We start from the raw sequence: 25,152 nt of genomic DNA on the forward strand, positions 1-25,152 counted from the left end.
TATTTTCCCCCAGCACTTGAGAGAGTATGCAACCCACCATGTGTTGTCTGACTGGAGCGCTACAAATCCTGCTTTGTGGCAACAGCCCCTGAGTTGTTTTGTCCTAAAGGATAAACAAGTCCGTTTTTACAGCAAAACTTATCAAATTGTTGTGATTACTAACAAGTAGTAACGTCAAAACTTCAAGTTTGGATCGTAACTTTCTTCGAAAACAATCAACACGATGCTGAGATTTTTATGGACGAATCCATTAATTTCGTAGAGGTGGTTTCACCCCTGTTTTGAGTTTTACATCGTTTTTTGAATACATTTCAAGAAAAAAAAATATATTGTGACGTTGAACAACTGATTATCAAATAAAGATATGTTTCAAACTCCATAAAAAGTATTAGTTGTCTTTTTCCTTTTTTTAAACTGGGGAAATATTGGTAATTATTGTTCCCAAGAAAGTGCACCCCTTTATTACCACAAATGGTGTGGTCCATGGGGAATCCCTGCAGCATGCATGCAGCATACATGTAGGCAGCATCACGTACGGCCGGTTGTCGATGTCCAAGGGACAGCTTTCACTAGCCGTACTTTTTACTGCTCGGTACCTTTTTGTGGGATGTGCTTTCGGTTTGTTAATGACTTTCTTAATTGATAATTATTTCAGCAACACATCTCTTCTTGTACCAGTACATTAAATACACATGTAAATGTCATTTTTATTCTTCAAGTCTCGGCGTATAAGCCGCCCTGTGTATAAGCCGCAGTAAACATTTTCATGGGCAAATTCAACGTATAAGCCGCGGCTTATATTCCGAAAATTACGGTAGGTCTAATCCATACTGTATGTATTGATTAGAAATTATTATTTGATTAATTATTAAAAAATGTGACAATTTTTTAGACATACTGATCATTGTTAATGAATTGTCATTACTCACCTTTATTTAATTAATTGTTTTTTCCTCAGTGTTTGGTGGCACCCTGATCGCACCATCCGGCCAGATCGCCTCGCCCCTGTACCCCAGCAACTACCCCAACAACCTAGACGCCGTCTGGAACATCTATGTCAACAATGGTCAGCGGGTCCGCATCATGTTTTCCAACTTCAACGTGGAGATCGGAGGAGCCAGCGTCTGTAGCTACGATGCCTTGGAGGTAGGACAGGTTCCTTCTGTGAATTTTTAATTTAAAAATAAATAGTTTCTCGAAGCCGAACCTTAGTTGTGCCCTTTTGCCAGTTTGTTTATTTTTATATGTTATTCAAGGATTTGAATCCACTGTCCATAGACACGCCTGTTACTGAAATTATTAACAGTTATTAAAATGAAGCCGTTATTAAAAAAGATGTTTCATATTGCCTGGAATGTGAACATGGAGTTTGATGCCACAAAAAAAACTTGTCGAGGAAATCTGCTCGAAATTTGAACTTGATTGGTCAAAACTGGGGTCTGGTTTCACAGAGCTGTGTTTGCACATGCTGAGTAGATAAGGACGAATTGTCACAGCATATAGCAACCAATGACATTAACAAAGCCTGTAAGATGTTGCCTACCCTCACACACGAGGTCCTCTTCATTGTCTTATCCCTTCCTTTCCTGTTTCCTCCAATCAGAGCATTTGAGAGAGAAACGCAGCTTTCTGCCTGTGCTCATCCATGTACTGTTCAGTACCTAGATGTAGAACAAAAGTATGTCTCAACAGCTTTTTATCCACTTGCTGCATCTCTTTGGAATTCCTTGCCTGGTGCTTGTTTCCCTCCAACCTATGATCTGGCCTGTTTTCAAGAGGAATGCTAATTCCTACCTTCAGTTTTCCTGAGCGCCTACTCTTCTTTGTATTTCTCTTGTAGCCCTGTACCTTGTTCGGGGTGAATATGAAAAAATATGGCCTTCCGTTAAATAAATATATGGTCTTCAATGTTGCCTTTGCCAGGTTTATGACGGACCAGACACCCAATCCTCACTCATCCAGACCTCCTGTGGCGCCTCCTTGCCAAGTCCTGTGGAGACTACCGGCAGCGTGGCTACTCTCAGGTTCCGCACCGACAGCTCGGTAGCCCTCACTGGCTGGCTCCTTGATTGGGTCTCGGTGACGGGCGTGTTAACGGGTGTTCCGCCGACCCTACCACCCAACCGTAAGTAGTGTATCGCTGAAAGACTCATTTCATAAAACTTGGTCACAAATATCTCTAAATATGGTATTAAATGCAAGTTCTTTTACAATTCCTACCCCTACAGAATGCGGTGGTGTTCTGGCTGCCGTAGACACAGCACAGATGTTTTCCTCTCCTAACTATCCCAACGGCTACGCGCCCAACCTGGACTGCTATTGGCTGATTGAGGCCAACCCGGGCCGGACGGTCCGACTCGACTTCACCGACTTAAATCTAGAGGCTCACTCCACCTGTAGCTACGACTACATCCAGTTGTACGACGGTGAGTTCAAACAATTCTTAGAAATTTCATTCTCTCCAAAGTTTACTTGAAAGTTACATGGGTTAATTACAAATTGCAAAATTCAAAACAAAACACAAATTAAAACATCGATGTTGACTGAACATAATGCAGCATGAACCAGATCAATTATGTTGCTGCAATGCGTTCAAAGTTCAGGCTAATAAAAACTACTTTTGCTCTTGATAACACGCTGGGTTTTCCCATTTCCAAATTTTCCAAATTTAATTGCATAGAACATGTTTTTAAAATTCTTGCTTAAATTGTTACTAGTCTTAGAGTTTGTTAATTCAAGAAAAATATAACACCTTTTTCGTAACCATGCCAACAATCAATCGAGAGTCAACAGGGTCATGACTGCAACAATGCAAATTGTGGTAAATAATACCACAAAACAAAGCAATCATTGCTACATTGTAAAATTCATTTACAACCACCACCATAAAAAAAATCAACCGTAGCGTCAAGATCATCATTGTCTTCATCTTACTGACAATCTTCCCGGGGAAACAATTTCTACTTTTCAGGTTCAGTTCAAGACCCCTCCACCAGCCTTGTCAAATACTGCAGTCGTCAGGACCCCCTACCAGACCCAGTCTACTCCACGGCCAACACCATGTTCGCTGTCTTCCACTCAGACGTCTCGATCAATGGCACTGGCTTCCAAGCAACCTACCAGTCCAGTAAGTTGGCTTGACTCCCCCCTCTCACAACCCCACATACACCTTGCTGTCCCTCTCCCAGCCCTTCAAGGTAGAGGGGGCCATTTGCAGCTGTTTTCTAAAAAGTAACCGACCAAACTATTGTTTAAATATTGCTTTGTTTAAAGATAGTAATGACACTTTACTTGCTGTGAAATTATTTCTTCTGGCATGCTGTCATGTTGAAGAAAGCATTAAAAGAAGGTCAGTTCCAAATATGTGTCAAGTGACACATTTGGAAACTTCCGTTTGTAGTTGGTTTGTAATTGGGTGAATCCATGAATGGTTGCAAGCGTCGGCGTGACGCACACGAGCGTGCGGTTGTTGTTATTCGTCGGTTCGGTGTGTGACATACGTAGCTACAATCAGCTGAATGAGAATCATGTCATGAATGCTGATTTCAGGATTGTGCCGCGAGAGGGCGCAATTCAAAATATGGCTTGCCAGCTTTTGAATTAGAAACCGAGATCCAGAATATTGTGTTTTCTCGATTGTGCAGCATTGATAGAGCTAAAAGCTCATCAGGTTAATTGTTAATGTGATGGACTTGTGATGGTCTTGTGATAGACTTGTGATGGTGTTGTGATAGACTTGTGATGGTTTTGTGATGGTCTTGTGATAGACTTGTGATGTACTTGTGATGGTGTTGTGATAGACTTGTGATGGTTTTGTGATGGTCTTGTGATGGTCTTGTGATAGAACTGTGATGATCGTGTGATGGACTTGTGATGGTCTTGTGATAGAGTTGTGATAGTCTTGTGATGGACTTTTGATGGACTTGTGATGGTTTTGTGATGGTCTTGTCATAGACGTGGTGGTCTTGTGATACACTTGTGGTGGTCTTGTGATGGTCTTGTGATGGTCCTGTGATAGAACTGTGATGATCGTGTGATGGTCTTGTGATGCACTTGCGATATACTTGTGATTGACTGGTGATGGACCTGTGATGGTCTTGTGATAGACTTTTGCTGGACTCGACTCCAACACTCTCCAACATATCCATATCCGATCCTCTTTTCAGATTGCGGTGGTACCATCATCTCTGAGCTTGGCACCATCACCAGCCCACTGTACCCTTCCAACTACCCCAACGACCAAGACTGCTCCTGGGTGGTTCAGGCCTCCGCTGGCTCCACTATTCAAGTCACGTTCCAGACCAGTTTCAACATCGCCAGCAGCAGCAACTGTAACAATGATTACGTCCAGGTGAGGGAGAAAAATTATTATTATTTCTGAACTTTATTTATCCACGGATTAACCCATTCTACCAAAGGGTCTTTTTTCAAGGGGTTGTGCTAAAAGACCAGAAAGCACCAAATAAAAAGAATTGATACAATTTACACTCATAATCATGACCTTAAAATAAGTGGGAGTATGACAACCAAAAATAAAATAACAAATTTAAAAAAAATAAGAAATTAAAAAAAAGAAATCAGAAATACAAATGTATATGATGAAATGAAATTCTTTTTGAAAAGTTGGCAATGGTTATCAAGCAAGCGAAATTAAATTTGTTAAAATAATTTAATAGGAATCTGAAAGTGCACATTAAAAGGAAAAAAAGTATTGACGTTTGCCTTTCTTTGGGGAAAAAACTAAATTGAATAAGGTTTGTTGTCACAGCATGCCTTAAAAATAGCATCAAAAGCAGATTTTTTGTGGTGAAATGTAGTGACTTTACGCTTTTTACGTTCTTGTCAAAACAGAGACTGACCAAACATAAACCTTTATTGAAAATTGCCTCCAAATTTAGTAAAAAGGCTAAAATTCCCAAATTATTTTAAACAAATTGAACTGAGCGACAAAGTTATTTGAACTGACCAACTCAGTATTATTGTATTTAGTTTGTGAGAGTTGATATCAGATTTCCATTAAAGCATATAAAACTCGACAAATTTGGGAAAAATTGCATTGCTCAATTATATGATTGAGTTTGCAGAATCATCATGCAGATTTTGTGTGAGTGTTGCCAAGTTAAAAAAAAACAACAACAAAAATCCTGTTTATGTGGCATTGAAATATGTTCTCCAGGCGAATGAGAAATGTAGTTGAGATTTGTATGTCTCTCATCCCCCCCCAGCTCTTTAACGGTGGTGAGGAGACATCCCCTCCCCTGGGGAGCTCAGCCACGGGTCGTTACTGCGGCACCACAGCCCCAGCTCAGGTGGAGACCAGCAGCAACTTGCTGCGAGTCAAGTTCCACAGCGATGCTTCTGGCGTAGCGAGCGGCTTCAGTCTGACATTCCAGGCACAGCAACAAGGTAAAACTGGGGCTACACTTGTCCAGTCACGATGAGGCTGAAAGTCTTCAGTTTGGGATGTAATTTATTCTCAAAGGTTCAGGGGAGTCAGTTAATCAGTCAGTCAGTCAGTCGAGTTAATTAGTCAGAGGACAAATGGCTGGACCTTTGCTTCCAGGAAAAATGACGTAGCTTCTGTCATTTCTTACTAAAAATTTGCTGGGCAACTTTCTAGTTATTTACAAATTATCCAGTGACTTTCAAATTGGCCAGCAGTAGCGGCCAAATAACCATTTTAGTCAAGTACAAGTGTTGTGGGTCTCAAGCCAGTATAGCTCATGTTTATCTCTGGTTTCCTTGGCATGAAACAAGTAAGAATATTCCCAGGATGGACTGCCGGTCATTGGAAGTTGGGTTAAGCGGCTTGCCAAAGGACACACTGTATATCCATTAGTAAGATTCAAAACTCTTGCCAGCTGCTTATGAGTAACAAACCCTGTCCACAAAGTGACACCTTTCCCAGGAAGCAATCTACGCTCACTAGGCCTCACTCCCCCAAGCCAAAGTTGGGATAACTTAACTCAAGATTTGGTTTTTGTGTCTCCTGCCAGGGTGTGGTGGAAGCATCGTCCTAACTGACGCCGTGCCGAGCACCAACATCATGTCGCCCAACTATCCCTCGGACTACCCACAGAGCATCGAGTGCATCTGGATCGTCACGGCTCCGGCCGGTCAGTCCATCCTCATGACCTTTGACCAGCAGTTCAGCATTGAGCCACACTCAAGGTAATCAGCAAACATGGATGGACGGTAGTGGTAGTAGAAAGGGATTGAGTTTGAGATGGAAAAAGGGGAAAGCATGGGTCAACAACAATAATTAAAGGTTTAAGTTTTCCTTCTTAAGGAAGTCGAACTTACTGCTTTACTGCAATTTGCTGAGAGTGCTGTGTTTTGCTGTGACGCAGTCATCCATCTTGGCTCTAGTTCCAATGTTATTGCTGAAAAGAGTGCGTATCAGTTTAGAAAATTAAAAATTAATGTTTCCGACAAGTTCAAAATTTGAGGCAAATGTTTTGTAAAATTACAAATTTTTTGTAAAATTGTACGGCAGGGGTTCAACATAATTTTTTACAGCAGCCAGAGATATATGATCCCCCTATTGGTATTCTGCATTATATCATAAGTTTTTGTAATGAATATTTTCCTTTCTGTTATTTTCTCAGCTGTAACTATGACTACCTGGAGGTCATTGACGGATCATCTCAAGCAGGCAATCCGTTCGGTCGATTCTGCGGCACCACTGCCCCGTCACCGATAACCACAACAGGCAACGCAGCCTACCTGCGGTTCCGCACTGACTCCAGCGTGGCGCGGACCGGCTTCAAGCTGTCTGCTGCGATAGGTGCGTCTTTTTTTTTTAACAAAGGATAAAAAAATTGCACATCATTTTGTGAAAACTTAATGGGTATATGAGTTTTTTTATTAAAGATTTAAATTAAAAAAAAAACCTCCCACAAAGTTATAACCTTGACAAAATATCAAAACCCCTTAAGCGTCTCTCTCCACTTTCTTCCTACAGAGACACTATCAGATCTCAATTAATTCTGTACATAATAATGTATGTTATCAGTCATCCAGTAGTAGTTGATGATTTTTCTTAATTGAATCAAATACTGGAACTTACTTAATTTTGCAACTGTGCGACGTTGCGTCCGAAACCATCGGACTTCGTCAGGCAACTGGTGACCCGGTGGGCTGGACACGTGAGAGACGGCTAGGAATCCCTTGAATGGCCCGGTCCCATGCATGTGATAGGTTGAAGCGTAGCCCCCTCTTTTGTCGACGCAACATCGCACAGTTGCAAAATTAAGTAAGTTCCAGTATTTGACTCAATTAAGAAAAATTCTGTACATACTTCTTCCGATTGACATCTAATAACCCAGAGATTTCTTTGTTTGTCTTCAGCGTCTTGCGGAGGCACCGTCTCCGGCACCAGCGGTGTGGTCACCTCGCCGGGATACCCCGGTAGCTATAGCAACAACCTGGATTGCACCTGGACAGTACAGGCCCCTGATGGTCATTACATGACCTTCACATTTGACACCAACTTCAACATTGACAACAATGCTGCTGACTGCTCCGGTACTGGTGACGTACTGGTAGTTAACGATGGCAGGAACTCATCGGGTAAGTACCCCACCCCCTTTGCCCCCAACCCCTACCCCCATCCCTAAACCCACCCCTACCCCCTCCCCTATCCCCAAACCAACCCCTAGCCCCATTCCCTAGCCCCAAACCTACCAATAACCCCTCACTCCCCACCCCTACCCCTTCATTCCCCACCCCTATCCCCCCTACCCCTACCCCCTCCACTCCCTACCCTTACCCCCCCTCCCAACCCCCCTCCCCACCAAAATGTTTATACTTAAGTCACATTTTGTACTTTAGTGGAGTGTGACGTCTCAGAATGGATTGTGATGGTTTATTTCTTTCCAAGCAGTTTTCCTGCCTAATTTCACCCAGACAAGACAGGAAAAATTGCAGGGAGAGAAGAGATTCTAATTTTTTTGAATTTCTGGTTGTGACACCGAGATCTAACAAGAGCTCTCATGGCTCTTAAGCTAAGAAGCTTGAAGAAACTCCAAGAGGGAAGACGGAGAAGAACCGTTCAATTTTGAAATGTTGAACGAAAACTTGATGTTACCATTTTGGGGAGGCATGTACTCCAGTACGGTCTGGCCACACAACTTGGCTCAGCCAATTTACAACAGCCAATAAAAATCTCAGTGAAATTTATATTTGTCTGTTTTTTTTTGTCTTCTGGTATTGCAGCATTTGAGATTGCCAGGGTGTGTGGAAACGTGCCCCCACCAAACTTCGACACGTCCAGCAACTATGCCTTGGTCCACTTCATGACAGACGGCTCCACAGTGGCTACTGGCTTCAGTTTGAGTTTCCAATCTAGCTCAGATGGTAAGACTGAATGACAGGACTGTCAGATACCCATAAATCAAAAGATTGATATTGCCCTCTCCCCCCCCCCCCCTCCAAGTGATGCACTTCAATTTGTTTCTCGACTTTCTTAACGTAGTGTTCCCACATTTTTGTAGTTACATATAGGGCTCTCTCACTGACTCGCGTAACTCGGCCTATATCTGGGTACCGAAAAGTCAGCGTCGCCATTGTAGTAAGCGAAGATTGTATAGTGCCATGCGCAGTAGGTAGTAGGCAAGCCTTCAAAGCTGTGATGGATGGCAACAACTGTGAGGGAAACGCAGAGCTAACACCCAGTGCTGGGTTGGCATGATTTTGACAACGTTACACGGCACAGGTAGTGACCATTATAGTATGTGGAAAAGAATTTGCGGTTATTTTTATGCGAGAATCAGCCCTACTGTCTAGTTCACAATGCACGATGTGGTTGCTCACCAGACACTTGCCTAACATCTTGGCCGATCACAGGGAAACCGGATGGTCACGTGGTACTTTGACGTCGTACCATCAGAGCCTATTAGATATAATTTAAGAAAAGATGGCAAGTTAAGTTTAAAATGTACAAGGCTATACAACGTTCTATGATTGACTGTATCTTTGAATTCTTCTGATGATTTCAGTTTGCGGTGGTGACTTTGCGACTGCGACCGGTACCTTCACCTCCCCTGCGTATCCCAATCAGTACTCGCACTCCCGGGTCTGCCAGTGGCGAATCAGCGTCGCTGTCGGGCAAGTTGTGACGCTGTCCTTTGACGACTTTGAGTTGGAGGGCAGTGGCACGTACTGCCCCTATGACTACGTTGAGGTAAAAACCACATTAAAAGTAAAAACATCTCTGTGCCAAGAAAAAATATTTTCTGCTGTTCAGCTATAAAAAAAGTTGCGAAGTTAGTTTTGGTTAAACCTTTTTTTCCACGATTGATTTTTTTTTGTTATCGTCTGCTCTGTTTCTCAGGTGTTCAATGGTTTGGGGAATGACGCCCCCAGTCTGGGTCGCTTCTGTGGCAACACTCCCCCTCAGGGCTTGGTCTCCACCACCAACACCATGCGCGTGGTGTTCTTCTCTGATGGCAGCGTGGCGTTCAGAGGCTTCTCGGCGCGGTATGACTCTCAGGATCCAGCCGGTAAGAATGTCATCTGAATCTTAACCCTAACCTCACCTAAAGCTACAAAATACTACTGAGTAGTAACCTGTAGTATGCATTTCTTTCCATACAAATGTGCCCAAGTTCCACAACACATGTAGTATTCTGTGGTGTTTGGTACTTGACCCCCAAAGAGCCCTTAGGGGGTTAGGGTCAAAGGGAGGTCGTCCTTCCTTGGGTAATTTGCATACAACGAACATTTTATCAGCACGAACATCTTTTTTTTCTGTCAAATGAAGACAATAAGGCAGCACTGAAAAGAGTTAACATGCACAAAACTATCATTGGAGTGGCCAGTTTTTCTTATCCAAAGAGAATTGATACGGAAATAGAAATATATTGATATTTATTTTTGGTTTAGATGTGCAGTAATCTCTAATTCCTTAAAGAACATATTGGATCAAACAATGCTAAAGATCCAACTCATTCATTATGGGGACCCATACACCAATGTTACATATCTGATGTTGCATGGTATGTTGTCCTACCTTCTAATTACACTGAGGTCGTATCGGCATTTCTCTGTAGTAAAAAAAAAAAACAGAAGAAGTAGAAGCGAAGTTGTAGTCAAAATACTTCTAATGGAATCCAAGTCCATCGCAAGTCAATGACAAGTCTTCCAGGCACAAGTCAACAGAAGTCTGATGACCGCATTCCTTATCCTTTATTACTTGTTGCTGGACTTGTGATTTACTCTTGATGTGCCTGGTATCTATCGCAAGTGTCTGGATCACAACACTGAAACAAAAATCACTATTTTCCTCTGATTTCCAAACTGATCTATGCCATGTTTGCTTATACCCCCCCCCCCCCAGTCTGCGGAGCCCTCATCAACGTCAACCCTGGCAGCACTGGCACGTTCTCCAGTATCGGATACGGTGCCCTCAACTACACCAACAACCTGAACTGCCAGTGGCTGCTAGCCAATCAGGCCACGGTCAACACCTCCCTCTATATGAGCTTTGACGCGGGTTTCGACATCGAGGCCGGCCCAAACTGCGTCTACGACGCTGTGGAAATCTACGCAGGTAGAACATTGTACCATCCAGTGTCTTTGAACCCCTCAATATTTATTGTTCTAACTAATAGGCCCGTGAATTAAATTCAATTACTTGTGACCTTTACTCATGATTTGACCTACGGGAAGATCTTGTCTACGACTCTGACTCCAACATTGTTCTCAACGTTTGTTTCTTTGAAGGAGTTGACACCAACTCGCCGTTGGTCGGCAGATTCTGTGGACCGACGCCGCCCGACCCTGTCGTCATTCCGCAACCCTCCGCCTTTGTGCGTTTCACTACAGACGGCAGCGAGATTGGAGGAGGATTCAGAATCTCCTACTCGGCATCTGGTATGTGTGAATTCTGTCCAGAGGTTTAGTGGTAGAGATGGGAAGGGGGGGGTTGGGGGCGGGCAAAGGGGGCGGTTAGGCTCTGGCACTCAGCAGCTGAGTGTATTCAAACCTGAAATCTTCATTTGTCTCTGCCTTTGAGGACAAAGAACAGAGCATTTGAATCATTTGAAGTCATTTTACAGTGCTGTATCCTGACATTTCCTAAATGAGGCAAATTATGTGACTTTCTTGAAGTGGCCAGTTTATCATGAAAAATAAGAAACTTATAACTCTATATCTGCGATGTTTGCTTGGATTTTAAAAGCCTGTTAAGTTTTCTCATGTTTTGAAGAGAAAAAAAAGAATGTTTAAAGTACTGGCTATCTGCAATCAATCCTCACTTCTGGCTGTTATGTCACTGAAGTGTTATCCTGCCGTCATCCCATTTTTTGAAAAACTTTTTTAGTTGCTATGAATTTTTGTTCACATCGATAGAGTGCGGAGGCATCGTTAGTGGAACCGACGGCGTCATCACCAGTCCTAACTTCCCTGATCAGTACGATCACAACGATCACTGCGCTTGGCTCATACAGGCCCCTGCTGGCACCACTGTCACAGTATGTGTAAATCAGTCTTTCAAAAAAACAATTTCAAATTCTGCGCCAGAATAAACCATGTTCCCTTTCAGGATTCGAACCCATGTACCACGGCACATGAGTCGAACACCGTAACCACTGGACCACAGCACTCCACAATCTTTTGGCAACATTGTTTTTATTTTAGCTGTCGGAGAGCTTTAAAAAAGGTTGTGGGTTCGAGTCCCACCTGAGAGAGCTTGTGGACTTTTCTTTTCTAGCTGCTCTCGCTTTAGTATAGACCAATCTGAGCACGCTAACAAATCTATCATGGAGTACCCCTTCAATGGCGAAAGCATTTTGCTAGCTATTGTCCAGATAATCCGTCACAGGGCAGTTGCTTCGTACAATAGCATGAACAGTGGTTTCCCCATTGAAGGGGGCCTCGTGATTGTACAGTCATCAAGTTCAAACAGTGCTTATAAAGCTGTAGTCAGTGGACAAAACCTAGGATTAGAATTGAAATTGACAGACTTTGATCACACAGAATTGTCTTTCTTCACACTAACAGCTGACCTTCACCGCATTCGACATTGAGGATCACCCTGAGTGCCAGTACGACTACCTCTCTGTGCGCAACGGGGGTACGTTTGAAGCCCCTCAGATCTCTGGGGAGAACCCGTGGTGTGGTAGCACTGCCCCTGCCGCTATCACCACATCAAGCAATGAGGTACTGATGCTCTTCATGACCGACAGTAGCGCTTCGGCCGGTGGGTTCCGATTGGAATGGACCACGGCTAACCGAGGTAGGCATTACGTTACTTCAGACAAACTTTTCATGACCCTAACAGTTCCCCTTCTGTGATGATGAAGTCCGTGCGAAACGCCCACTCAGCAGTGACAATGACATATAGTAAGGCAACTCCTTATCATTGACATTACTTCTAAATCACCCATATTTCAAGTGATATAGATCCAGCTTCTAATGGAACGGCTTGCTGAAAGTCGACATCACGTGACCACATATCCAATTTTGCAAACATCTGCAACACCATCTACATGATATTTCAACAATGTCACACTGAAATGTATCCCAACTCAATTTTTATCCCCCTGGCTTTCAAGCCAGACAGGGGGATATTGCGATCGCGTATTCCTTCTGTTTGTCCGTGTGTGTGTGTTCCAGTTCACTGTATGTTCAGTCATCAATCTCAACCACACTTGAAATGTGGTCTGTGGAGAGAAGACCAACGTCAAAAAAATCCTTTCCAATACGGATATTTACGAGGTCTCTTTAGAGCTCAGCTCAGTATTACTAATGACTCTAACAAATGTTAGTCCGGTGCTTTACCCAAATTTTCCATTCAACCCAAACTCCCCATTCAACTGAGAACTGGTACCTGCCTCTTGGATAATCAAGGCCGTCACTGAAAATTGTCCTTACTAACTACCTGAACATGTACATGTATTCAAGCTGGCAGGATGCCAGGGGATCGCGTAAGTTTCACTTGCAGTGTTTTTGTTTGTAATCTGGTAAGGAAGAGAACTGATTATTATTAAAACATTTTGTCTTTCAAGGCTGTGGTGGAACCTTCCACGGAAACACTGGCTCCTTCCAGACCACCAACTACCCCGCTGCCTACGTAGCCAACGAGGAATGCGTCTGGGTTCTGATGGTGGAAACCGGCTACAATGTCCAAGTCACATTCAACAGCTTCAACGTGCCATCAGGCGATTCAGTCACGGTAAAGATCCTGTCTCCGCTAGGATTAAACTTTGACCCTTGCCAAAATATTGAGACTGAAGTCTCTGTGAAATTGAAGCCTGAAATAGCCACTGCTGTGCAGAAATCAGTGGTACATTCTTCCCATTACTGTATCCTTTAACTCTTTGAATGTAGAGTAAATTGCCCACTGGGTGAAATTAGAACGCTGCGCAACAATAAAAAATCTGTTACTACCGTTTAGAGGCAAAACTTTCTAAAGGAATCAGATTATTTCTGGGCTGATGTTGGGCTTTTTTTCATCAGGTGTGTTACAGAACACTAGAGGAAAGGTTTCAAGTTTAGATCATAGACGACTTTACTAGAAGACGTTGTTGCTGGAATAAGTAAGACTAATTTCACTTGAGATCCGACCAAAATGGCACTTAAGCGCTCATTGCCTCGACAACCAGTGTTTTGGTTATTCACTTTTTTACTGTCAAGGTAATTTCTGTGCCCACCAGGAAAGGAAAAGAGCCCTTGCTCATTTATTTTTTCCAATATTCAATCGTCGGGTTTTTTTTTTGGTGGTCCTCAGGTTTACGACGGAGCTAGCGACACGGACACTGTCTTGGGAACTTACTCAGGGACCACCGTGCCAGGACCCGTCAGCTCCTCTCTAGGTGTCATCACCATCAAGTTCCGTAGCGACGGCAGCAATCAAGGCACAGGCTTCCAGGCAAACTGGAATGTGGGTAAGTACCGGGGGAGGGGAGTAGGGAGGGGAGGGGGGGGGGGAAATAAAGAGAGGAATGTTCTGTCAAAATTCTTGTTGATTACATTGATGTTCACAGGGAAAGAATTGGACTTCGGGAAGTCTTAAAATGCACAATGTTCCTGAACCTTTGAGGTTTACCTGGAGGTTTTACGAGGCGTTACAGGGAACCTTGGGGTTCAAGCTTGCATTACCGCTAGTTTAACAATGTGCCTGGCAGGTTCCTAGCTTTAATAAACTGGTTCCAGACTGATGTCCCAGAGCCATGCTGAGCCAAACAGAATTAGCCGTGACCCAGGTCAACCCAAATTAATATTACTTTCAGAAAGTTAAAATATTCAAATTTCCGTTAAACTAGTCCCAGGTGTCATACTTGGGTAGCTGCAACAGTCGAACGTTCAATGTTATCTCTCCAACTGTTTCAAATAGTGAACCTTGTTGGTAATAATAATTGATACTTATCATTCAATTAATTTTTTTTCTTGTAGGTTGCGGAGCCACGTTCACCGGCGTGACCAGCGGTCGCATTGTGTCGCCGGGATACCCCAGCCGGAACTATCCCGACGGCCTCACCTGTGACTACGTCATCAACTGGGACCCGCAACAGAGCCTGGGACTGATGTTCAGTGATCCATTCGCAATCGAAGGTGGGTGATGAAATATTAGTAGGATTATCTCCATTTTTGGATGTATTTGATCGTATTTTGTAGTAACCTTGTGTCAGAACATTGCTTAATGACATGAAAATATCACCAGACCTGTGTGGAGATTAGTGAATTGCTCTTACTTATATTATTTACTGTTTAGTACATTTTTTGGTAGGTCTCTTTTCTGAGTTTTTTTAATGAGGGTAATTCAAAAAATCGACGTTCCCCCACAGAGGCCCCCTTCAATGACGGAAGCATTGTGCTAGCTATAGTTAAGATAATCTGTCACGGGGCAGTTGCTTTGTACAATAGCGTGAACAGTGGTTTCTACCATTAAAGGGGGCCTCGTGAGTGTACAGTGATACGTTCGTAGAATGGTCTATATCTTTTTTGCAAAGAAGAATTTGAGTCACTTGACCAACCATTGGAAGATGAAATTGTGAGTTTATAAAAATTACATGTTCCATTGTACCCCAGTAAGTGCTCCAGCTTTCTATGTCTTTGTTTCCTTTTCTCAATCTCTTTACATCTTGATTTGTTTTGGCTTCAGTTGGCTCCAACTGCAACTTCGACAGTCTGAAGATCTGGGCAGGCACCGACGATACCGGGGCCGTGATCGGCAACTTCTGCGGTGACCAGGTACCCACCAACATCCTGTGGATGGGGTCCGTGTTTGTCAGGTTCCAGACAGACGGCAGCATCAACGACGTGGGCTACGGGCTGGACTTTGAGCCAGGTGAGAGGGTGTGTTGAGTGTCTCGGTGAAACACTGACAAAATCAGCTGTGTGAAAGAACCACAGCATTGGCCCATGCTTATTCAATTCATTCTTCCTTAGTGTTCTCTTCTGAAATAAAAGAGTTCTGGTGACCCAACAGAGTGTAGAAATGTTTTTGTTATATGAAATGAAAATGGTACCCTTAGGGAGACATTCCCATAGACTTGTGCACAATTTTTTTTTTCTCCAAATTTCCTGACCCCTAACCCCAATATTCCCTTATCCACAAATGTTGCTAATTTTACCAACTGGACCACAAGCAATCGATCTAGCCTATTTGCGAACAGTAAACATTTTGCCTTTACATAGGAGCTGAGGCATTTTGGAGACATTGAAATGTCTCCCTTATTCCACATGTCCCCCAAAGGTATAACTCTGATGCTAAGGTGTCTTCCATAAGGTACTTTTAATGATAGTATGTGAAACATTTACTTATTATATTATCAATTTAGTTTTTCCCAAGCAACTGTTTGTTTAGTAACGTCAAGCATGATTGGGCAATTCTAAAAATCTGGTGTCCGCTATATTTCATGACCCTATGACATCTGACATCTGTGATTTTATAATTGTGATGTATCCTTAATGCAGTCGACCTTCCTAACCAACAAAAAATAGGTTTTGAAGTCATTCTTACTGATACTTGAGTGGCCATTACCAAGAACCAAGGTAACAGGAACAGGAAAAATGTCGCACTTCGGACCCTATATTTATGGAACACGGTTAAGTGGACCACTCCCAACACGCCTAGCCATGAGCATAGTCCTAACCATCTTTGTGCTCTGCTTATCTCCCCAGGATGTGGAGGAACATTCACCGGTTCTGCAGGTGTCGTCCAGACTCCCCAGCACCTTGATACCTACCGTCACAACCAGAACTGTAGCTGGGTGATCACTGTCGCCAACCAGCGATCCGTCTCGCTCAAGTAAGTTGCAAGTCAACTTGAATAGGCTTGTGAGCTTTTATCTCTAGGAGTCTTGAATATCATTAAGTGCGCAGGACTAGTAGATGTAAGTCAGTAAGAGGTTCAACCTAAAGGCAATACATTGAAGAGAAAACAAAATATTGGAAAAGGTGACTGGGAACAGTGGCCTCAGTCGAAGCGTATTGAATTTATTGAAATAGTGAAATCTACAAGTCTGCCGAAGTTAGACAGAGAGTAGTAAGACCCATTTCCAAGGTGCCATTCATCTGTATGTCTTCTCATTTCAGGTTTTCCTCCATGGACATTGAGCTTCACCCATCCTGCGTCTATGACTACATTGAGATCTACGACGGCCTGGATGACTCGGCGCCGTTGCTTGTAGCTCGTCTCTGCGGTACGGTCCCGCCGCCCGACGCCATCGTCAGCTCGGGTAGCTCCATGCTGGTGCGCTTTGTCTCTGACTTCTCCGTGGCTGGAGACGGTTTCACGGCTGCGTATCAGGAGATTATCGGTGAGTTCAAAGTCTGCTTTCAAGCTTGGTGAGGTGGATCGTTAGCACATCCAAGTGGTCCATTCCATGAAAAAAGGCCTAAGCAGCAGCATGATTTTCTGCTATAGTAAATAAAAAAATGTGTGCCAACTGTTTAGCAGTGATACCAAAATGTTTTTCTGTCAAGAAAAATTTTGGATTTTCCAGCACCACGATCATAGTTTACACATAGATCCCAGGAGCATTTTTGTTGTAAGTTCATTTTTCTGAGTTTCATAGCTTCCGCTTTGCTGAGACTCTGCCACTTTTTTGTCTTCGTTGATAGGACCGGCTCTGGGCTGCGGAGGCAACTTCAATTCCCCGACAGGAACCCTCGCCAGTGTCTCCCTCACCGGCGGCAACTACGAAAACAACCTGGATTGCATCTGGTACGTCTCCGTGGAAACCAACATGGTGATCAATGTCACATTCACGGGATCCTATAGCATCGAGGGCAATCGGCAGGGGAGCTGTCCCTATGATTATCTGGAGGTGAGAGAAATTGTTGGAAAAATAATTATTACCTCACGCGGAAGCATCTTCCATTTTCATTTTAACAAAGAGCGTTTTTGTCATGTTGCTTTCCTGTCCGAGTCACTAAAATCAAAGTCCATAGTGTCAAGTCCGAGTCCAAGTATGAGTCTGCAAAAAGGTGACTCGAGTCCTAGTCTGAGTCCCAAGTCACACATATTGGATAAATTCATATGCATGTCTGTGTTACGAGTACAGCCTCAAAAGTTGCGGAAAGTTTAAGCAATTGCCTTTCAAATGGTTCCTTCTGAAAATGGAGAGCCTCAATTGTTCTGTTTGACTGAAAAGATGTCTCTGTTTGTGTCTGTTTCTTCCTCAACCATTTGAAGAATGTACCAACAAATTTATTTTACATCACGTGTGCTATGTATTGAGCAACTGAAAGTGCTTTACAGACTTCTCCTTTTTTTTTGCTGGGGAGAGGGGGAGAATTTACTTCATTTCTTGAGTTCTGTGTATTTCTGGGGAAAAAAAAGAACTTCCGTTCAATTTTTCTTCTAATGGTATCAATTTTTCGTTTGTCTTCTGCACACATTTCATGCCTGCTAAAGCTGTTGCTTCAAAGCCTACAATATTTTGTCTCTTCATTTCAGATTCGTGATGGTTATGGCAGCTCGGCCCCCCTGGTGGACCTCTTCTGTGGCACTGCCCGGCCGTCCTCCATCATCCTCTCCACCAATCAAGCTTTCTTCCGCTTCCACACCGATTCCTCTATTAGCTACTCCGGCTTCACTCTGGAGTACTCCTCAGTGGATCGTAAGTCATCCTCGTTTAGACAACCCTTAGACAACCCACATATAGAAGGTGTCTGATGATTTGTCAGTTTCTCAGTTATATGCAGTCTAGTTGCATTATTAACTGCCAAATCTGCTTACACATTGGCCGGCTTCGCCAGGGCCAGGGTCTTTCACATAGACTACCAATTCTTATGTGTACTTTGACTAACTTTATTGCAGCCGTCTGTGGTGGTAGCTTCAACGCCACCACCACCCCACAGACCATCACCTCACCCAACTACCCCGGCAACTACCCACACAATACCCGCTGTACCTGGTACATCGGTGCCCCAGAGGTCACCCACGATCACGTCCGGATCAGGGTCAACGACTTCCAGGTGGAGGACCACAGCAACTGTTTGTACGACTACTTGGAGTTCCGAGACTTCCCCATAGTGAGTAACAAAACCTTACAAAGTTCAGGTGAAGTTAGTTCCTCCAAGGTTGCAGAGTTTCCAAGATAGCAGATTGATTATTCCATTTTCTGGACTCTTTTGCCGATACGAATTGTGTCTTTTTAGGAGCCGTAACCCTTTCTACATAGCTACAATTTTGTTGGGGACAACTAAAAAGGCAAAATTTTGACAATATATGTTCAAACAAAACAATTGCAAATGTATGAATTTTAAAAAAAAAAGGAGGCTTCGGGGGGGGGGGGGGGGTGGACAAGACACTGGTTTACTTTTTTGCTCGGCCTAAAATGAGGCCGTAGGTTTACGTGTTTCCGTTGCTGTGAAGATTATAGTCTACTTAAATGATTCGAGACCCAGGAATGAATCGTAAGCTGCAGATGGGGCCATGGTTTGATAAATGGCCAATATTGAATATCTGTTTAAAGTAAGGGGTGTCCTGAAAGTAACTGGACGTGCAAGTTTGACATTTGGATCAGTTGCTCTGACAATCCTTAGGAGTATCAATCAGGCCAAATGATCAGGTTACTACCATCACTGTTTCTTACAACCATCTCTTTTTGAACCCCCCCCCCCCTTATCATTACGGTTTTGGTTTAATGTTGTTATAAATGTTTTTTTTTAAATTCAGACTGATGGTCAAGTGCTCAGGTATTGTGGGCTGGACATCCCTCCAGTGTTTGATTCTGCCGGTACGACGGCCCAGATCTACTTCATGAGTGACTCATCGTCTAGTGGGTCTGGCTTCTCACTCACCTATGCCATTGCTGGTAAGCGATTTGGAAAAATCAACAACAACAAAAACCCAACAACAAACCCAAACTCCAAAACAAAACACATTCAGAAACAAAGTCCCGTATGACGTTAACATTTCCTCACCCTGTAAAATCAACAAACAAGTAACTTCAAAAACATTCCTCAAAGTTACTGAAGACAATTTTTTCTCCAAAACGTTCATTTTTCATTTTTTTAAAACCTTTGAACAAGTCTGATTTCTAAGTCCCTAACTTTTGACAGTCTCTCAAAACAACAAATCCCGATGGTATAAGATCAAAACTTTTGAGACGTTTGGTTCAAGCATTGAAAATCCCAGGTTTGAAAAAAAAAACTTAGTTCACAAAAAACCCATGTTTTTTTTACTGCTTTTTACATCAGAAGGAAATGAACTGTTTCTTTTGTCACTTGCTCTCGAGCTTTTCTCTGACTTGTATGACTGATTTTTCTTCTTGTATTTTCAGATTGCAACAAGAACTACACAGGGACCAACGGTCGGGTGACCAGCCCGGGCTATCCCCAGGTCTACCACACCTCTTACAACTGCGACATCACGATAACGGCGCCAGTGGGCAGTTTCCTGACCCTGTACTTCACCGAAATGGACATCGAGTACCATTCCAATTGCCAGTACGACAGCCTGACGGTGAGTGCCGATAATCGGGCCATTTAACCAAACCACGGCTTCCTCTTCAACTGTGGCTCAGCTCCAGCCCAAGAGTCAATGAGAAACATGTTATAATGTCCACTTCTATTGGAAATGCTTGATAAGTTTCAGCCTCATATTTATGATAAGATTTGGTGTTCATGAATCATAACATGGACCCATATCAAGCTGGAGTCTTCAAAGTCAGGCGCCTTAACTCTCCTGAGGCGAACACTGGAGACAAAGCTATGAATTGAATTTATCACAAAAACTCCGCAATTGACAAATTAACATTAAATTCCAATCCATTGCATGCTTTTAACGACAACAAAAATATTGGGGGGAAAAAAAAAAAAATTGAAAAACAATTTAAAAACACTTTTTCTAATAATTGCTCTCAACAGAAATTTCCCAAGTTTCAGATTCAAGATTTGTGATTTCTAGATTTCGATGCTAAAGTTGTATCAAATGAGACTTGATTTTTAATTTTTGGGGGGGTAAATTTCTCTCCTCAGGTCTATAATGGATCGGCTAGTGGAGCAGTGTTGTACACCCTCTGCGGTAACTTCATACCGGAGCCAGTATTCCTCCCGGCAAATACTGTGTACCTCAACTTCGTCACAGACTCCTCGGTTAACAACGCAGGCTTTGACCTGACCTATACCTCAAGCATTGTGTCATCGGGTACGTCTTCCAATTTTTCAGTTGTCTTGTCAGGTTGATACTCCAAAAACTCAAGAGGATCGTTCAAACTGTTTTAATTCTAGATTAAGATCTCTTAAAGTAAATTAATGCTTCAATGATTTCCTTGATATCAAGAGGATTATTCAAAATAAAGAGCCATTAGATTTCCTTTTTAGAAATGGCATGTTCCGTGTTTTGATTTAAAAAAAAAGATCTCTTTAAGTAAATTAATGCTTTAATGATTTCCTTGATATCAACTGAAAATGCCTATTGATTATATTGCAAATTCAAACACCATGTCAAAGATACTGAAGGACAAGTGTAAAGCAGAGTCTTATGCATGCATAACAGAAACATCCACAGTTTGTTGATGTTAGTTCAACTTCCAACAGTTGATGTCAACCAGAAACAGTTGAACATCAGCAAGTACATGCCCAGTTAAGACAAATTGTTTATTGATAAATTTCATCCAGGTTATTTTCTAGTGATCAAACTTGACCTCACATATCTGACCTATGACCTTGAACCCTTTACTATTCAAGGTTGCGGAGGGCCCGTGGGCGGACGCCAAGGCAGCTTCACCAGCCCGGCGCATCCGTTCGAGTACGACAACAATCTGGACTGCGGCTGGTCCATCCAGGTACCCAGCGGCGGGAACCAGCTGACTCTGGAGATCACGGCGCTGGGAATCGAAGGTGCGGAAGGAGTCTGTAACGAGGACTACCTGGAGATTTACGACGGACCCAGTAGCTCATCCAGCCTCTTTGGACGATACTGTGGAACGGTAAGAAAGAATGACCTATAAAGACACGTAGGATCATCTGCAATTATCTCTAAAAGCTTACTTGGCTTAGAGAACTTACTGGCCCTAAACACCCTGCGAAATTGTTCCATCTGGATTGCTGTCATTTAGAAGAAATCAAGACTTGTCTGCGATTTCCAATGAATTGTCTGATGGTTGGAAAGAAAGAGAAATATTAACAAAATTGTGTTAAGTGGTCAAACGGTTTTCACTGTTTCCTCGAAAAGTTAGGTTTGGAACACTGTTCTTTGGATTCTGAGTGGTGCTATTATTGGAAACGAGCAAAATGAACAAAGTGCAAAATGATTCTATATGCCTCTAACACTTGCAGCCACTCAATTCATTACCTTTATCAAGAAAATAGGAAAAGTACCCCCAGCATAGGCCTCACTGTGTTCAACTTGTCTTAGATTCCATCCACCAACTTAATCAGAAAGTTTCTGGTGTTTTTTTTTCCTGACTTTTCAGAGACAACCAGCGGTGATAACGGCCTCCACTCGCCAGATGTTTGTGCGGTTTGTGACGGACGCCCAGAATGCGCCCAACAACGGCACGTTCAATGGTTTCCGAGCCGTGTACAACAGTTGAGCTTTCACTCGCAAAGATGTAACGAGACAAACAAAATGGTATTAGCAGCATCCTATGTTTGCTTTAAATTGGAGAAACGTTTGTTTCTTGTTGGATTTTCCAGCATTTTAAAAGACAATCATTCAGTCTTCAATTTCCATTTGTGAATTTTTTGAATGAAAAATGTTATTACCACTTCCACTATTGCAAGTAAGCGATAGTCTCTAATCCATTTTAATCTACCCCAATTTCTGTAGATTCGAACAAGAAAACGACAACTTATGAACGGAATTCAAATCTACCCAGATTATTGGACTTGTAGTTCATGCATAACCAGGCAGTGTACACAGCATATCTCTTTGAAGGACCCACCTACACGTCAACAATTCCAGAGTCCAGCCAGGGCTCTGAATGGATTGAAAGATGAGAATTTGATATAAATATTATATAAGCAGAATGATTTATCCAGAGAATAAGTGAGTTTTTTGTTTTTATACACGCTCTCATTATTATTATTTTTTGGGTGATTTGTGTGATTTAACAATTGTGTAATCATTGTGAAAAGGCTGAATATTATACTTTCTTCTTCTATTTTTTGTAACAATCAATAGAATAACGATGTCACACTTAAGTGAGATGCAAGTTTGCTCCATACAAGTTTAACTCTTATTCAAGGAGTTTTGGTGATGTGGGTGTTTTCTTGAAAAAAATCCCGGAAAAATTGCAGAAATAAATTTCCCAGTTTTGTTTTGCCTGATTGAAACTCTTAGCAGGACTATTAATGGTACGAAGTGCTCGCATTCTGCTAATCAAGAGGCAATCAGTTACGACACATTTCATGAAAGTTTGATAGTGCAAAAGTGCGTGACTTGCGCAACAAATTATGGCGAAACTTGCGAAATCATTTCAGGTGGCATAGGAATTGTGGCTGTGCATAGCGACAACAAACACAAACAAAAACAGCCGAGAGCTGATAACATATAATATGATGTTCAGACTTGACCCACTGAAAATCACACTCAGCAAAGGGACTTGCAATTGTCACTAGTACTATGCCTCATTTGAGCGTGACGGCTCGGTGTGATATCACATATCAAATGTTTGTAAATAACATTCCAAATTTATCTCTTTATTATTTTTCTTTCTAGTAGAATCGTTTAATTTGAGTTTAAACTTAAATCCCCCTACTCCATTTTTTTGAGACGAATCCAGTTTTTTTCCTTGGTTAGGAATTTTATTCCGGTTAGGCACAGTACTGTTCACTGAAAAAGTCTGGATTTCTATCTTCGTTGTAAAAATGATGCACCATTTTAATGGACCAAATAGTAAACATGCCACAATCTCTGTATTCTAGATGTAATGAATTTGTAATAGTACTTTTAGTTCCAGTACTTCATACCATGACAATCAGTGCACAATTTTACCAAAACTTAACACACCAAATTTAATAAAAAAAAAATACACTGTCATTAGCCGATGATCCAAACAGTGAAAAAATGTAGCACCATGACGCCACTTTTTTTCATCCTATATTATCTCATTGAAGGTCAGTCATTGCAAAAATGTTGTAAAGACATGAATCTGGGACTGAGAAACATTTCCAATTTTGTTAAAAAATACTTTGAAAGTTCACTCGACTCTCCATTGACTCTGTGCACAACCAAAGAAGTGGCGTCTGGATACTACATTCTTTCCCAAACAGTTTATATTTTACTTATTCAGTACTTATTACCATAACATTCCCTGTGAAGTAGAATATATAATGGATTTTCCTGGTTTTTATATTTCTGAAAAAACTTTCCAGCAACGTAAGTCAAAAAAATCGCCAAAATGAAAAATTAATCCAAATAAATTTTAAGGAATTATTAGATCCAAATAGCATAATGTATAGTTTTGTAGTTGTAGCAGTAGCAGTAAAATACAAAGAAAGTATTCAGAAAATATTCATATCTCATGCATATGCATAACCTAGATAATGAGATGAATTGATGGCACAATTATATCTGAATGTAAAATACTCAGAATTGAAGTGGATATTTGATAATGTGTTTAATCATATTTGTTTTTCCAAAAAAAAAAAAAATTATACTCGGAGCAAAAAGCATTGACTATCAGGAATCATTTAACAGGAAGGGGCATTTATATTTTATATCTTGTATTTTTTCACCCAATTTGATGTAAAAAAAATTGCTGCATATGATGAATGTTCTTTTAGAAATTCTGTTTATCCTGCTAGCATCTTTAGCTGACAGATCGTTTTCTTATGCAGTTGGGGAAATTCTTCCAACTTGTTTGTCACATTAAGGCGAGTGTTCCTGTAAGCAACTGTAGATTTTACATATCACAGGCATATCTTGTCAGTTCAAACCAGCCCAACGATTACAAACTTATCATTTTCCCAAATGTTGGTAGCCCCCGTAGATGAAATTTTGTAGACAGATTTTTGTATACCTAAAAGACCTCCTTCCAGTTTGTATATTTTAATGCTTTTGAGATTCACTATATTAAAAAAGCTTTCATCTTTAAGAAGAGAATGTATTCAAGATATTAACTTACCGTAATGAAATCTTGGAGTAATTTTATAAGGGAACAAGATTTCGCAGCTTCAATAGTACGTTTTGTAGTTTTATAGTTAGCTTAGTCGTTAAATTTATAAAATGAAATGCAAACCAAAAGCAAGTGTTACAATAATGAAAGGATGAAATAGGCTGAACGATTTATATACGAGATGGGAGAATGAAGTCTGTTATGCTGATAGCGATTTGAATGGTTTTGATCCTGCTTGTTGTGTAAAATAATAGCGCCCTCTAACTTTCACTGTGCCTTAGTACTTTTACCTTTAATCGGATATGGAAAGAAAGTAATAAAATGAATCAAATATTTTTGTGATGAATATGAAGACCTTAATTGTTTGTCATTTACTTATTGAGTTGGATAAATTCGGTGTCGAAAATGGACTTCTCCCTTGTATGCGCTGTGTAATGCGAAATTTAAGTTTGTTCTTTGAAATGTTTACTTGCATTTAAATTTAGTCATGCTTCATTGGCGTCGCTAGAGGGGGTGTGGGGGTGTCACCGTGTACGGTAGCGCTAATCTTCGAGTGATTCGTACGAAAGATGCCATCGCTTTCTGAAATACGGCAGTAATTCAGAATGGCTAGTGAAGGAAGTCTCTTCAT

General features: G+C 41.8%; 1 protein-coding gene across 1 annotated transcript in view; it reads left to right on the plus strand.

Annotated features, from left to right (window-relative positions):
* LOC119745525 (cubilin-like) overlaps positions 1-24,873 on the plus strand; it is a 74,014-nt gene extending 49,141 nt beyond the window's left edge. The window contains exons 36-66 of the mRNA XM_038221915.1: positions 959-1,146; positions 1,924-2,125; positions 2,229-2,426; positions 2,972-3,127; positions 4,167-4,351; positions 5,226-5,406; positions 5,997-6,171; positions 6,609-6,787; positions 7,351-7,572; positions 8,218-8,358; positions 9,000-9,184; positions 9,335-9,503; positions 10,340-10,552; positions 10,726-10,875; positions 11,353-11,474; positions 12,004-12,238; positions 13,011-13,177; positions 13,733-13,889; positions 14,398-14,556; positions 15,107-15,292; positions 16,129-16,255; positions 16,543-16,766; positions 17,071-17,276; positions 17,909-18,071; positions 18,272-18,486; positions 19,133-19,271; positions 19,740-19,921; positions 20,437-20,605; positions 21,148-21,389; positions 21,876-22,033; positions 22,232-24,873. Coding sequence (XP_038077843.1) covers positions 959-1,146; positions 1,924-2,125; positions 2,229-2,426; positions 2,972-3,127; positions 4,167-4,351; positions 5,226-5,406; positions 5,997-6,171; positions 6,609-6,787; positions 7,351-7,572; positions 8,218-8,358; positions 9,000-9,184; positions 9,335-9,503; positions 10,340-10,552; positions 10,726-10,875; positions 11,353-11,474; positions 12,004-12,238; positions 13,011-13,177; positions 13,733-13,889; positions 14,398-14,556; positions 15,107-15,292; positions 16,129-16,255; positions 16,543-16,766; positions 17,071-17,276; positions 17,909-18,071; positions 18,272-18,486; positions 19,133-19,271; positions 19,740-19,921; positions 20,437-20,605; positions 21,148-21,389; positions 21,876-21,995 — 5,357 coding nt within the window. The 3' untranslated portion in view covers positions 21,996-22,033; positions 22,232-24,873. The remainder of the gene's footprint in view (positions 1-958; positions 1,147-1,923; positions 2,126-2,228; positions 2,427-2,971; positions 3,128-4,166; positions 4,352-5,225; positions 5,407-5,996; positions 6,172-6,608; positions 6,788-7,350; positions 7,573-8,217; positions 8,359-8,999; positions 9,185-9,334; positions 9,504-10,339; positions 10,553-10,725; positions 10,876-11,352; positions 11,475-12,003; positions 12,239-13,010; positions 13,178-13,732; positions 13,890-14,397; positions 14,557-15,106; positions 15,293-16,128; positions 16,256-16,542; positions 16,767-17,070; positions 17,277-17,908; positions 18,072-18,271; positions 18,487-19,132; positions 19,272-19,739; positions 19,922-20,436; positions 20,606-21,147; positions 21,390-21,875; positions 22,034-22,231) is intronic.
* Positions 24,874-25,152: the final 279 nt, after the last annotated feature.

Source organism: Patiria miniata, unplaced genomic scaffold (assembly GCF_015706575.1).
Source record: "Patiria miniata isolate m_02_andy unplaced genomic scaffold, ASM1570657v1 HiC_scaffold_7, whole genome shotgun sequence".
NCBI classification, from domain to species: domain Eukaryota; kingdom Metazoa; phylum Echinodermata; class Asteroidea; order Valvatida; family Asterinidae; genus Patiria; species Patiria miniata.